At 46.1% G+C, this 15222-nt stretch overlaps 1 protein-coding gene across 3 annotated transcripts in view; it reads left to right on the top strand.

Annotated features, from left to right (window-relative positions):
* The window catches only part of SH3KBP1 (SH3 domain containing kinase binding protein 1), a 203010-nt gene that overhangs the window by 168729 nt on the left and 19059 nt on the right, over positions 1-15222 (top strand). For all 3 annotated transcript variants that reach the window (XM_068144748.1, XM_068144750.1, XM_068144749.1), the window contains 2 exons: positions 3927-4089; positions 9937-10022. In XM_068144748.1, coding sequence (XP_068000849.1) covers positions 3927-4089; positions 9937-10022 — 249 coding nt within the window. The remainder of the gene's footprint in view (positions 1-3926; positions 4090-9936; positions 10023-15222) is intronic.

Raw genomic sequence — 15222 nt, 5'->3', positions numbered from 1 at the left:
ACCTTGAAGATCTCCAGGGATGGGTCCTCAACTACCTTCCTGTCAACCTGTTGCAGTGTTGCAGCACCCTCATGGTGCAGAACTTGATCCTAACATCCAATCTAAATCCACTCCACTCTCATTTTCAACCATTGCCCCTCATCCTATCACTGTAGGCTTTTGCAAACAGTCCCTCTGCAGCCTCCTTGTAGGCTCCATTCAGGTACTGGAAGGCTGCTCTTAGGTCTGGCTGGAGCCTTCTCTTCTCCAGGCTGAACAAGCCCAGTTCCCACAGCCTGTCCTTATGGGAGAGGTACTCCAGCTCCCACTCCTGTTTGTGGCCTTCCTCTGCGCCTGCTCCATCAGGTCCATGTCCTTCCTGTGTCGAGGGCTTTGGAGCTGGCTGCAGTACTCCAGGTGAGGTCTCTCCAGATCAGAGTAAAGTGGCAGAATCACCTCTCTTAACCTGTTAAAACCAAGGTTGGTGGTTTCCTGGCATCACAGAGGCGTTCTGTGAAGATACAAGTCATGAAAGTTTATGAATCACCCTGTTATCATAGCCACAAAAGTCATAACCAAGCCTGTGAAGAAAACAAGAGTTCTGCCTTCAAAGTCAGGTTTGAGCATATCAGTAAGTGGGGCACACACACAGAGCAGTGACAAATGAAACCATTAATGGTTTCGTTATGTTCATTGTGTACTCTGAACAGTATGTGGGAAAGAGCTACACTGATTTCTCTGAGTAAACATGGTGCCAGGTTTCCTGTGTTTTAATGGATTATTTAATTGTACAGACAAGTTTGTTTATGGCATTCCTTAACTTCTAAGTAGAATCATAGAGTGGTAGGGGTTGGAAGGGAGCCCTGGAGATCATTTAGTGCAACCCTTGTGCCAAAGCGAGATCGTGTTGGGCAGGCCACACAGGGATGTGTCCTGGCAGGTTCCCCAGAGAAGGAGACTCCACAACTTCTCTGGGCAGGGATTGTTAGGTGTGGTGTGGCAGCAGGGCTGGCACAGGAACATTCCTTATGGGGTGTGTTGGTAGGCTGCCTAGCCTGTGTTCCTCATGTATAGTTAAGATTCCTGGACACTGACACAGTATAAATTGACATAGGAGTATGGAAAAGTTACACCATAGATTGGAAGAGCTTCAGCATTACAGAAGACCCAATGACTTCATCAGCTGCAAGTGCACTGGGGAAGGGTATAAACCTGTGAGCAACAGTCACTTACTGGACTACTCTAAATCTCATGTGGATTTATTCCATGATCCTCTCAGACTGGAACCTATGACCCCTTAAGCTATACAGTGGTTAGTAGGTGGAGAGAGGTTCTCCTGCCCCCTCTACTCTGCCCTGGTGAGGCTGCATCTGGAATATTGTGCCCAGTTCTGGGCCCCTCAGTTCCAGAAGGACCTCAGGGAACTGCTTGAGAGAGTCCAGCACAGAGCTACAAAGCTGCTGCAGGCAGTGGAACATCTCCCTGTGAGGCCAGGTTGAGGGAGCAGGGGCTTGGAGCTGAGGAGCCTGAGGACTGCCCTCATTGCTGGGGCTCAAGATGTGCAGGGCAGTGTGGGGAGGACAGAGCCAGGCTCTGCTCAGGGATGTGCAAGCACAGCATAAGGGGCACTGGGTGCCAGCTGGAGCAGAGGAGGTGCCACAGGAACAGAAGGAAAAACTTTTTCAGTATGAGGGTACCAGAGCCCTGGAACAGAGAGGTTGTGGAGTTATTCAAAACTCTCCTGGATGTCTTCCTGTGTGACCTGCCCTAGGTGGTCTCTGGCAGGGGGGTTGGGCTGGATGATCACTGGAGGTCCCTTCCAACCCCTAACACTCTGTGCAATTCTGTATGATATTCATGACATATCAGCAGTGTTGTCAAGGGAAGTGAGATGCTGCCACAAAGGCCCAAACTTTGGCCCCTTTGAGAGTGTTGTACTTTCTTTAAGAAGAATCAGGTTTCCTGTGGTGTGGCAAACCTGTTTATGTGTTTGGTTTGTATTATGAATTTGGAGCATAGAATCTTAGAATGGCTCAGGTTGGAAGGGACCTCAGGTCATCTACTCCAACTTCCCTGCCATGGGCAGGAATGCCTCTGAACTAGACCAAGTTGCTGAAGGCCTCATCCAGTCCTTTCCACACCTTGAGTGCTGTGTCCAGTTCTGGGCCCCTCAGTTTAGGAAAGATGTTGAGCTGCTGGAAGGTGTCCAGGGAAGGGCAACAAAGCTGGGGAAGGGTCTGGAGCACAGCCCTGTGAGGAGAGGCTGAGGAAGTTGGGGGTGTTTAGCCTGGAGAAGAGGAGGCTCAGGGCAGACCTTATTGCTCTACAACTACCTGAAGGGAGGTTGTTGCCAGGTGGGGGTTGTTTTTATTCCCAGACAACCTGTGACAGAAGGAGAGGACACAGGTCTTTTCCAACCTGGTTGATTCTGTATTCTATTCTGTAACCTGGCCACAACCTCCCTGGGCAGCCTGTTCCAGAATCATTTACAAGAGCTGTTCATGTGTGTTGTGCTTTACATACTGATGAGCATCACCTCTTTGGCTATTAATGTGGCTCTTTCTAATTATGCCCAACCAGTTCTGCAAAGGATTCTATTTTAAAGTGGCAAGCAGAAAATTTGCTCATAGAATTTTATGCTTAAAAACCTAAATAAAAGGTCAATTTGGGGGAGGGGGAGAGAGGGCTGTACACATCCTGCCAAACTTCACTGAATTTTGATGCTTGTATTTTGATTTAACTGTAGTTCACTTGAAGGACACTTCCCCACCATGGTCCTCACCCCAAGAAGTGGCATTTCTGTGTTCAAGAGATGTTAAGGGTATCCAACATAGTTACATTTGTGACCTTCTAACTTCTGTGATCAGGGGGCTGGAACACCTCTGCTACAAGAACAGGCTGAGGGAGCTGGGGTTGTTCAGTCTGGAGAAGGGAGGGGTCCAGCCTTCCTGAAGAGGCTACAAGAAGGCTGCAGAGGGACTGCTCCCAGAGGCCTGCAGGGACAGGATAAAGGGCAATGGTTTGAAATGAGAGCAGAGCAGATTGAGATTGGATGTGAGGAACAAGTTTGGCACCATGAGGGTGCTGGAATACTGCAACAGGTTGCCCAGGGAGGTAGTTGAGGCCCCATCCCTGGAGATATTCAAGGTGAGGCTGGACAAGGCTGTGAGCAACCTGATCTGGTGGGGGATGTCCCTGCACACTGCAGGTGGGTTGGAGTGGATGACCTTTGGAGGTCCCTTCCAACCCAAACCTTTCTATGGTTTTACATTAGAATCTGATAAAAGCTCTACTCATTGAAACTTGTTCCATGTGCTATGGAATTTATTCCATTCCTACTTTTTGATGCTCAGAAATCAGTATCTTATAGAACAGAATAGAATTAACCAGGTTGCAAAAGACCTTTGAGATCATCCAGTCCAACCTATCACCCAACACCATCTCATCAACTAAACCATGGCACCGAGTGCCTCATCCAGGCTCCTTTTAAACACTTGCAGTGATGGTGACTCCACCACCTCCATGGGCAGCACATTCCAATGGCCAATCTCTCTTTCTATGAAGAACTTCTTCCTAACATCCAGCCTAAACCTCCCTTGGCTCATCTTGAGTCTGTGTCCTCTCATTCTGGTGCTGGTTGCCTGGGAGAAGAGACCAACCCCCACCTGGTTGCAACCTCCCCAGTCAGACACACTTCACTCATGAGAAATCACAGGCATGACAGCCAGGCAGGGCAAACACATTATTACAAATGAAGAATGGTTTAGGGCAGAGGTGGAAAGGAGGTAAGTTTTCCTTTGTCTTTATTTTATCTACAGTTGAGGAGTTCTTGTGTAATTGTAGACTTGTGAGTGCAAATGAGTTCCACTTAATAAAATTTGTCTTCTGTTTTCCCTTTTTGTTGTTTTTTTTTTCTTTTTTTCCCCTTGGAAACAATTGACTTAAAGAAAGATCAGAGAGAGAGCAAAAACAGTTAGACTTGCAGAAGCCTTCAGTTCCTGCTATACCTCCCAAGAAACCTCGGCCACCCAAAGCAAACTCTGGGACCAGACCTGGTACCTTGCCCCCGAGACGACCAGAAAGACCAGTTGTGCCTGTGACTCACACAAGGTATTGGTTTCCCTCTGTCCACTGCTTTTGGGATTAGTGTGGGGGGGGGAAAAAACAACACAGAATCGAGGTTTTACATGTTAGAGTGTCACCATTTATTTTGTGCTAAGCTGTATTTAAAAGAACAAAACAAAGAAAGAAAGAAAGGAAATCTTCCCCACATCTGGCTGGATCCCATCAGTCTTCTCAAGCCAGCTGTATCCTGGGTTGCATCAGGAAAATTGTGGCCAGCAGGGCAAGGCAGCTGATTCTTCCCCTCTGCACTGCTCTGGTGAGACCCCACCTGGAGCACTGTGTCCAGTTATGGAGCCTCTGTTACAAGAAAGATCTGGAGGTGCTGGAAGGTATCCAGAGAAGGGCCATGAGGATGAGCAGAGGGCTGGAGCTGCTCTCTGCTATGAGGACAGACTGAGAGAGTTGAGGCTGTTCAGTCTGGAGAAGAGACGGGCTCTGAGGAGACCTAATTGTGGCCTTCCAGTACCTGAAGGGGGCTACAAGAAAGCTGGGGAGGGACTTTTGAGGGTGTCAGGGAGTGATAGGACTGGGGGGGAATGGATCCAAGCTGGAGGAGGGGAGATTTAGATTAGATGTTAGGAAGAAGTTCTTCCCTATGAGGGTGGTGAGACACTGGAAGAGGTTGTGTAGGGAGGTGGTGGAAGCCTCATCCCTGGAAGCTAAGAACAGAGGAATGTGTCTCTGGGCAACCTGCTGTAGTGTGAGGTGTCCCTGCCCATGGCAGGGGGGTTGGAACTGGATGATCCTTGAGGTCCCTTCCATCCCTGTCAATTCTGTGGTTCTGTGAAGACTAGCAGGCTGTCTATTACTGGTTCATTTCTGTCACTGCAACATCAAAGTTTCCACTGCTGAATATGTGGGAAATATCTGCATCAGTATGCTGTTCTGATGTTGGCTTCCTTAGTTTACCTCAAATTGTTCCTGAAGTAAAGGGAAACCACCATGCAAAACCAGAAGTCTGCATGTAAAACAAAGTGGTCATAAGAAACTGAACTGCTCAGCTGAGGGAGGGAAAAGCTGTACGGTTCTGAGCTGAAAAATTAGGGTAAGTCATGATGCCTCCAGCAGCAATTCAAAACACTTCAGGATCAGAGAAGTGTTACCCTGTTATGTTAGGGATGAACACCTCATACAGTAAGGGAAAATAAAAAGCCCAGAAAAGCCAACTGTCTTGGGCTGCATCTAAAGATGGATGGCTGGCAGGTTGAGAGAGGTGATTCTCTCCCTCTGCTCTGTTCTCCTCTCATGACACCCTACCTGGAGTACCGTGTCTAGTTCTGGTGTCCCCAGCACAGAAAGGACATGGATCTGTTGGAAAGGGTCCAGAGGCTGACAAGGATGATCAGAGGGCTGGAGCACCTCTCTTATGAGGACAAGCTGAGGGAGTTGGATCTGTTCAGCCTGGAGAAGAGAAGGCTCTGGGGAGACCTAAGAGCAGCTTTCCAGTACCTGAAGGGGGCTACAAGAAGGCTGCAGTGGGACTGTTTGCTTCAGGGGCAATGGTTTGAAATGTGAAACTTGAAATGGGAGCAGTCACTTCAGTAAGGGTGTTTTGGGTTTACTTCAGTTTAGTAAGAGAGTAAATGTTTTTAAGACCAGCTGGTATCCACGTCCAGAATTTGAAAAGCCTGAGGCGGTTAAAATAAAAACGGAACCAGCAGAGTTTCAGCTGATATGTCCTGATTTAACTCCAGTGAGTTACCCAGCTCAGCTCCACCCAAGCTTGCCCACACTGGGGTGGAGGTGAGAATCAGAAGGGCAGAAGTGAGAAAATTTGTGGGTTGAGATAAAGACAGTTAAAAAAGATCAAGCAAATGCTGTGCTCGCAAGTGAAGCAAACCAAAGGATTCATTCACTGCTTCCCCTCAACAGCCAGGCTTCAGCCATGGCAAGGGAAGCAGGGCTCCAAAACACATACCAGTGACTCAGGAAGACAATCCCCAACACTTCAAACAATCCCTCCCTTACTTCTTCCCCCAGTTTTTATGGCTGAGCACAGTGTCATAGGGGATGGAAAATCCCTTGATGCAGCTGGGGTCAGCTGTCCTGCCTGCATCCCCTCCAGCTTCTTGTGTGCCCCCAGTCTGGGGTAAGGTGGGTGGTGGGAGAGGGTAAGAAACAGAGAAACTATTCCTCAATAACACCACCACCTCTGTGTTATCAACACTGTTTTCATCACAAATCCAAACAGAGCACCCTGCAGGCTGCTACAAAGGAAATTCACTCTACCCTAGCCAAAAGCAGTGCATGATCCTAGGGGGAAGACTTGCTGTAGTTTTAGAGTGAGTCCCATTAGATTTCCATGGTTGCTGCTGAGCAGTTGTTTTTTCATGTGTTGTTTTTTTTCCTGTTGAGTAAGTAGATTGCAACTTAAGCATGTCACAGACTTTTTGTGATGAGTTTTTTTCCCCTTTAAACAGTATCCTTCTTCCTTGTAGGCAGGTTAGGACTTCAAGGGCAATAGGAGAGCCAAAACCCAATTAGGACAGCAAACAGCTGTCAGTTTGCTCCAAAGGCCTCACAGGTCATTCAGACATACCTGGGATTATGCAGTCTAAGGATGAGTCAATCCTCTGGAGTAGGCAAGCCACAAAAACCCACAGAAAGTGCATTTTTACAATCAGTCTGAACCAACCTGTGTCCATGCTGCTGCTAACAGGGGTACATTCCCTCTCCTGGCAGCCTGTTCCTGCAGCCTCCCTTATGTTAGCACTAGGATTTGTGCAGCCGTTCAGCCATATGGGTCAGGGAGCTGCTCCAGATGGTAATTAATCAGTTTGCAGTGGGATTTCCAGCAATGGGGGATGTCTTTCAGGCTGATCATCTGTCTGATGATGCTGACAGCCTATCTGCACAGGTGGAGGGAGGGAGATGCTGTGACCAAGGCATGGTTTCACTCCTTTTACACCAGTAGGGCTGTAGGGTGGCATAGCAAGCCTGTCGAGTCTTTTGGCAACAGGGTTGGGTGTTTTTTGTGGAGGTTGTTGTCATACATTTTGGGTGTCTTTTGTAGCCAACTGGTAAATGTTGTGACTTGCAGCCCCTAAATCATACCATCCTCCAATCTTCTGGACTGCACTTGCAGCCCAGAAAGCCTGTCACATCCTGGGCTGCACCAAGAGAAGCATAGCCAGCAGGTCGAGGGAGGTGATTCTCCCCCTCTGCTCCACTCTGGTGAGACCACACCTGGAGCACTGTGTCCAGCTCTGGAGGCCCTAGTACAGGGAGGATCTGGAGGTGCTGGAAGGTGTCCAGAGAAGGGCTGCAAGGATGAGCAGAGGGCTGGAGCTGCTCTGCTATGAGGACAGTGAGAGTTGGGGCTGTTCAGTCTGGAGAAGAGAAGGCTCTGAGGAGACCTAATTGTGGCCTTCCAGTATCTGCAGGGGGCTACAAGAAATCTGGGGAGGGACATTTTAGGGTGTCAGGGAGTGATAGGACTGGGGGGGATAGAGCAAAACTAGAAATGGGTAGATTCAGATTGGATGTTAGGAAGTTCTTCCCTATGAGGGTGGTGAGAGACTGGCACAGGTTGCCCAGGGAGGTGGTGGAAGCCTCATCCTTGGAGGGTTTTTGCAGCCAGGCTGGATGTGGCTGTGAGCAACCTGCTGTAGTGTGAGGTGTCCCTGGCCATGGCAGGAGGGTTGGAAGTGGATGATCCTTGAGGTCCCTTCCAACCCTGACAATTCTGTGATTCTATGAAAAGCATCCTCACGCGTTTCCTAGAGTGCTTCCAACTCCGATGTTGCTCTGAGTTTGGGAAATCTATGTGCATGCCGTCAGCTGCTCATTGCCCCGTCAGCCAAGAAGCCGTGTTGCTCCTTGGAGAATTACCAATATATAAACAATGGTTTAAAAGTGAAAAGATCAGCAGATAAGAAAACTTAACTGCTCAGATAGATCACTTGGAGAATAGCCTCATTTATCCCCTTGCCAATTAATCCATTTTTCTAGGAGTGTGTTACATTTCTTGCATTTCCTTTGTGGTGCAGGCTGTGTAGGGCTAGTTTGTTTTTCAGGTCAGAAATTTGGTTGCCCAACTTCTCTAGTTCATAGAACACTACTTGTCACCCTAGCACAGTGTTTAACTGGATGCAAGTTCACTTAATCTACAACTTCCTCCAGGTTTTAACACACATCTCCAGGCTCTTCATCATAGCCTTCCTGAACTTGAACATGTCCAGAGAGGGGCAACGAGGCTGGGGAGAGGTCTCAAGAACAAGCCCTATGAGGAGAGGCTGAGGGAGCTGGGGACATTTAGCCTGGAGAAGAGGAGACCCAGGGGAGACCTTCTTGCTCTCTACAGCTTCCTGAAAGGAGGCTGTAGCCAGGTGGGGGTTGGTCTCTTCTCCCAGGCAACCAGCACCAGAACAAGAGGACACAGTCTCAAGCTGCCCCAGGGGAAGTTTAGGCTGGAGGTGAGGAGAAGGAGTGATTGGCTATTGGAATGTGCTGCCCAGGGAGCTGGTGGAGTCACAGTCCCTGGAGATGTTCAAGAAAGCACTTGGAGCCATGGTTTAGTTGTCAGGAGGTGTTAGGCATTAGGTAATAGGTTGGGCTTGATGATCTCTGAGGTCTTTTCCAACCTGGTTGATTCTATGATGCTAAGGGTTTTCAGCTACTCAGTGGTTTGCTATCACGAGTAGAGGTTCAGGCCATCGGTCATCAGTTTCTGATGGCATCAAAAGCAGAGACAAGTGAAAAAAAATCAGTGAGATTCAGAAGCTGCCTGTGCTGTCCATGGCTAATTATTGCTGCTCACAGAAGTGCACAACTGGCTGGGTTGTTGCAGGGATAGATCTGTATTTTCACACATCATTTGGGTTCCTCCTGTACATCCTAAGTACTGCAGGGCTACACTGATTATAGTCCATGGGGAAAAACTATGATCTTTGGTAGGTGACCTGATAATGATGGTCAGTACAACTTATTGCATTGATTAAACTCTTGTTATTTCAGTAGATGTCACAGGGATTTTGTGTGTGACTTGTGCAGTGCCCAGCTACTCGCCTACCAAAGCCCTTTTACAGTTTATTGCTTTTAACAGGGAGATTATTGTGGTAAACTGAACTGTTTGTGGGATAGGAGGTTTTAGGAAGAAAAATAATCATGTTGCTTGTGCTTGATCTCCTGTTTAATTTTGAAAGCAGTTCCTCTGTAGAAAGTGTCACAACTCTTCACACCTGCCTGTTCCAAAGACATTTAGAACCATAGAATCATTAGGGTTGGAAAAGATCTTTAAGATCAAGTCTGACATTTCAAACAGATTAGGGGAGAGGGGCTTGTGAGAGCAGGCTGTGTGAAACCAGGGTGTGTGGTCTTGGTCCTTTGAACCTGCACAAACAATATTTCTAGTCCAATCTTGTAAACAACCTGCAAAAATGTGGTGGAGGAACTGCATTTATGAGCCAATACTAAGAGCTACTGCAATACACAATGCTAGCTGGGGATTCTCTCCCTCACTCCAGCATTCTAGGTAGCTGATGACTGCAGTTTATGCAAGCCCACTAATTAGAAAACTTTCTAAATAAGAGATTGAGGAAAATGTCCCTTTGCCCTTCTGTTTCCTTCACGTTGAGATGCTGTGAACATCTGAAGAATGATTCAGGACACTGCTGTGTCTAAAATAGGCTTTTTTGACAGGTGTCAGGGAGAAACGAGATAAGGTTAATCCATGCAGCATGTCTGCTCTCTCTGACACATTGCCGTTACTCTGGGGCTACAAAGGAAGAATATTTCACTCTTCCAGTAGCAATTGCAACTTAGCTATCAGTATAGGGTAACCCCCACCAAAAAGCTGCTATGAAATATCTCCTCTTCTTGATCCACATGCAGGAGTGAGAGTCCAAAAGTGGAATTAGTGGGCAGTGCGGTATCCGGCGCTCTGGAGAAAGACTCCTCTGAAAGAAGCAATGACATCGGTGAGTTGTGGTGGCTTTTTTTGTTTTTTATAGTTTACCTGAGACATTTCTGGGGTCAATTTCTGCCTTCTTTTTTTTTTTTCTGTCTTTTGGTGATCTTGTTAAGATCCAAAAAGGCAGATGGAGGATTTGGCAGTGAGTGCGCTCCTGTACAATTTTACCTGCAGGATCGATTCTGCTTTACTCGAAAGGAAGTTTTGTTGTTTGCTTGAAGTTTGTTTGTTTGGCTTTAAAACAAAACCAACCCAAAACCATAATTTTTAAGTGAAAACTGGAAAGATGAGCTATTTTGAATGGGAGGTTATTTCTCTTTAGGAGTCTGAAAGAAGGAAGAAGGTCAATGATAACCAGTCAGGCTTGTTTCACAGACGTACTCTTAGCACTGCTGCAAAAGATAGTGGCTTGGGTGCAGTTAGTAATCTTTACACTGTCCATTACAAAGCAACAGAGACTAAACTAAGGACAATTTGACTCAGTTTTGCTGAAAACACTGATTGAAAGAAGTCTAAATTCCTCTTGCTTATGTCCCTGCAACACAAACAGGTTAATTGGGGACATCACCTGGACAGGAGTAACGAGAGGTTGTTTTCCTGTCTTCCCTCACCTTTCTGCATTCCCACGTTTTGCAGTGCAGAAGAGATGTTTGCTGGGGTGGGTGCTGCAGTAAAGTGGCACTTGGAAAGCAAGGTGCTCTGCCTCTTGTCCCAGGGTTCTGTAAGCACAAGTCATGACAGCCATTTTCTACCTCTACTTACAAATATGCCAGGGACAGCTGCTGCTGTCGCTCTGTGCTGCAGTCGCAGCTGTGCCCTGTTTGTGTAAAATGCAGAGCCGGGGTAGCCTGAACCTGTGAGCCTTGCTGCCTTTCACTACTGGCAGTCAATGTTAGTTTGCTGTGGCTTAGTTGTAAAACATTTCCATAAACGAATATATATTCGACAGCTAAATGTGCCTTTCCTTCAGACCTGAAAGCAGAGCTCTGAATTAAGGATTGATTTGAATGGCAGTGTAACAACAAAAATGCTCAATTGCTTTCACAGAGGTTTAGGAGCTTTTTAGCATCCATATGCCTGGTTTTTAACCTTCTGCTGTTGCTGTGGTTTATTAAAGTAACATTCTGTAGGAGAAGCAAACCCTATGTGTGGGTTTTTTTTTCCCCCCAGATTTTGATTTGGGCTAAACATGGGAAATCTGAATCTTGTGATAAACTGCATGGCTATTTTTAATGCAGAGAATGAGCTAAGGGAATGGTCTGGAAATGCCAATCAAATTCTACCATTTAGCATGTATTACTCATATTTACAAATTGGCTTTAAAGCATGGAAGCTTTTGCTTGCTTGAAAGAGGCAGCAGTGAGTGCAAAGAGCATGTTTGAGGGAAAGAAACATCTTTAATCCTTGTGCTAGTTTCCTTGAAATCATTTTCAGGATGAAAGCTTAGAGTAGTTTGCATTTTCTTCTTCTTTTTTTTTTAACAACCTATAAAAGAGTAGGTAGGAAATTGGATGTATAATAATTTTTGTTCATTTCTAGAACTTAGTGGGGGGTGTTGTTGGGTTGGTTGGTTGTGGTTTTTTTTTCTCACTGGAGACTAGGAACCAATAAAAGTCCGTAAACCAAATAGGTTTGTGGAATGGGAACATCACAGGAGAATAGGAACCAATGAAAGTCCATAAAGCAAATAGGTTTATGGAATGGGAACATCACAGGAGAATAGGAACCAATGAAAGTCCATAAAGCAAATAGGTTTATGGAATGGGAACATCACAGGAGAATAGGAAGCAAGGTAAGTCCATAAACCAAATAGATTTGTGGAATGGGAACATCACAGGAGAAAAGGAACTAATGAAAGTCCATAAAGCAAATAGGTTTGTGGAATAGGAACATCACAGGAGAATAGGAAGCAAAGTAAGTCCATAAAGCAAATAGATTTGTGGAATGGGAACATCACAGGAGAAGAGGAGCTAATGAAAGTCCAGAAACCAAATAGGTTTGTGGAATGGGAACATAACAGGAGAATAGGAAGCAAAGTAAGTCCATAAAGCAAATAGATTTGTGGAATGGGAACATCACAGGAGAAAAGGAACTAATGAAAGTTCAGAAACCAAATAGGTTTGTGGAATAGGAACATCACAGGAGAATAGGAAGCAAGGTAAGTTCATAAACCAAATAGATTTATGGAATGGGAACATCACAGGAGAAGAGGAGCTAATGAAAGTCCAGAAACCAAATAGGTTTGTGGAATAGGAACATCACAGGAGTATAGGAAGCAAAGTAAGTCCATAAACCAAATAGATTTGTGGAATGGGAACATCACAGGAGAAAAGGAACTAATGAAAGTTCAGAAACCAAATAGGTTTGTGGAATGGGAACATCACAGGAGAAGAGGAACCAATAGAAGTCCACAAACCAAATCTCACACACAACATGTTGCAAGGGGTTTAGCTGATGACCTCTTGTACCACTAACAAGGGGAACTTGCTGAGCCCCAAGATAAAATAGTGTGAATACCTAAGTATAACTTGATAGGGTCAAGCCAAAATGGCATCTACAAGGACAAATCTTGTCATTGTAGTCTGTTAGACAGCTTGTTAAAAGAAATGTAATCAAGCAAAACTAAAATATGATTGTAGAGTGAAAGTGGGCTCAAAGATCATAACTGAGATGAGTTTTCAGGAGGGTTTGGATGGCTCTTTTAAAACAAACTGCCTTTTAAGAGAGTGCAGGGTAATAAATTACAACTTAATAAGGCAAAACGAGTCCCAGTGGATTAATGTCACTATGAGAAGAGGTTTGGAGTTCAGGGCAGTTTATGGGGCAGTGTAATTGGAAAGATTTATGATACGTGTGTTGGATGCTTTATTTATTCACAAGGAGGACAATGGGTTGGAGAAATCTTGTGGCTAAATGAGTTATTAATAAAAATGATGGGTGAGAGAGTGGAATTGTCCCAGAGTATTCCGAAAACCTGATGGATGTGGCAGGGCGAGTCCAGAGAACACTTATCTGTGGTGTGCATTACTGATGCTGCCCCAGTCTCATGTGCTCAGTGAGGAGAGCAGCCTCAGGTTGTGCCGGGTTCATCTTCCCAGTCAAAATAGATCTGATTAAATGTAGCTATCTGATGTCCTTCCAGTCATCTAAAGAAGAGTGGACCTGTGTAACAGACTAAGTGGGGCTTAGCAGTAGCCTTTGAAGCACATGGAAGTCAAACAGCCTTTGCAGCAGCTCAGTGCAGGAGCATTCGGATTGCTGCGCTGGTTATTCCTCCATTAACCCCAACAATACTTCCCAGCACTTCCAGCTGCCAGGGAGGGCAGAGGAAAAAGCAGCAATCAGTGGCCTTTCCCATGATTACACTCAGTGCTGATGGTGATTTGTGGTCTGAAAATTAACACCACCCCCCTCTCCTGGCTCTTGAGCACCAGCAGTGTTAAGCCAGGTAAGGGCTGTAGCTTTCTCAGTCCCATAGCCAGTCTAAAGCTCTTGTTCTTGCAATCAAAACAGAGACTGAAGACAGAAAAAGCACTGGAGAGAGTTTTGGTTATGAAAGCAAATCATCCTAAAGCTAGAGGGAGAGCAGTTTCCCATTGTGGGGAAACCCTCTGAAGGATTTCTAAGTTAGTTCTTTTTCTCCGTCATGATTGGACCAAAACCTTCATGACAAGGGAGGAGAAGGTGAAGGGTCCTTCCATATGCCACCTCTCAAACCCAACAAAGTGATCAGCAACAAGAAGATCAGTAATTCCATCAACAATGATGCAATATGAAGAGGGCAAGTGGGGAGTCCAGTTCTGTCCAAGTCCATTGTCCTACTCAGTGTGTTGAACATTGCTTGTTTGGGAGATGGCCTTTCTCAGTCTATTGGCTAAGTAATACTCCCAACAGTGCATCAGTGCTGTCTGACCAGAAAACACCACACCTTTAACAAGACTCTTAGCCAACTGACATCCCAAGTGGCATCCCTCAGGGGTCAGCACTGGGACCAGTGCTCTTTGACATCTTTGTCAGCAACATGGGCAGTAGGATTGAGGCACCCTCAGCGAGTTTGCAGGTGACACCAAGCTATGTGGTGTGGTTGACACTCTGGAGGGAAGGGATCCATCCAGAGGGTCTTGGACAAGCTGGACAGGTGAGCCCAAGCCAACCTCACGAAGTTCAGCAAGTCCAAGTGCAAGGTCCTACACCTGGGTGAGGGCAATCCCAAACACAAATATAGGCTGGGTGAGGAGTGACTGGAGAGCAGTCTGGATGAGAAGGACTTGGGGGCTGAGATGATGAAAAGAAGGCTGCAGTGAGACCTCAGAGCAGCCTTCCAGGAGGCCTACAAGAAAAGGCCTTTTTACAGGGGCCTGTAGTGATAGAACAAGAGGGAAGGGATTACATCTTGAGGAGAGGAGACTTAGACTGGAGATTAGGAAGAAATTTTTTCCAGTGAGGGTGGTGAGACACTGGAACAGATTGCCTAGGGAGGCTGGGGATGCCCCCTGCCTGGAGGTGTTCAAGGCCAGGTTGGATGAGGACTTTAGCAACCTGTTCTAGTGGAAGGTGTCCCTGCACATGGCAGGAGGGTTGGAACTAGATGAACTTTAAGATCCCTTCCACCCTAAACCATTCTATGAACTTTACAATCAGGAAAGCCACAGGTGCTGGAGCAAGGCTGAGGTGATGCAGTGCTGTGTGTGCCTTGCTGTCAGTTGCACACATTCAGAGTTCTGTTTCTGGAAGTGTCAGCTCATGGCTTGATTTGACCAGCAAAGTTCTGCAGGGCTGTGCCATTTGCATTTCATGGTGATAATACAGCACTGCTTACAGCTTGCAATGTGTACTGAGCAGAGCAAGTCCTGCTCAGTGAGATCACTGCTAACTGTGCATATAAGGGAAGCTGTTACTACTCTGGTTCCTGCCTTTGCTTCTGTCCACAATCCTTAACAAAAAAACATTGAAAAACTAGCTGTAGAATATGGGGTCTGAGAGGAACTGTTCCCCATTCCTCCTCACTTCTCTTGTTTTCTTTTTCCCTGTTTCAGTGATGCCTTTCCTTTCCTTTCCACACATCTTTCATCCAACTTTTCCTATTTACATCTCTTTGCCATGAGTAACTCTTCATTTCATGAGGGTAAGGCTTTTTTGTTTTCTTTTCCATTTCTTTTCTGTCCTGTCTTTGCTTTAGTTGAAAATGCATCACAAGTACAACAAGT

This window comes from Melanerpes formicivorus, unplaced genomic scaffold, assembly GCF_026170545.1.
Source record: "Melanerpes formicivorus ecotype bairdi unplaced genomic scaffold, bMelFor1.0.p_v2 SCAF_11, whole genome shotgun sequence".
NCBI classification, from domain to species: Eukaryota; Metazoa; Chordata; class Aves; order Piciformes; family Picidae; genus Melanerpes; species Melanerpes formicivorus.
The sequence above is the reverse complement of the archived record's forward strand: the minus strand, read 5'-3'. Positions and strand labels throughout refer to the sequence as shown.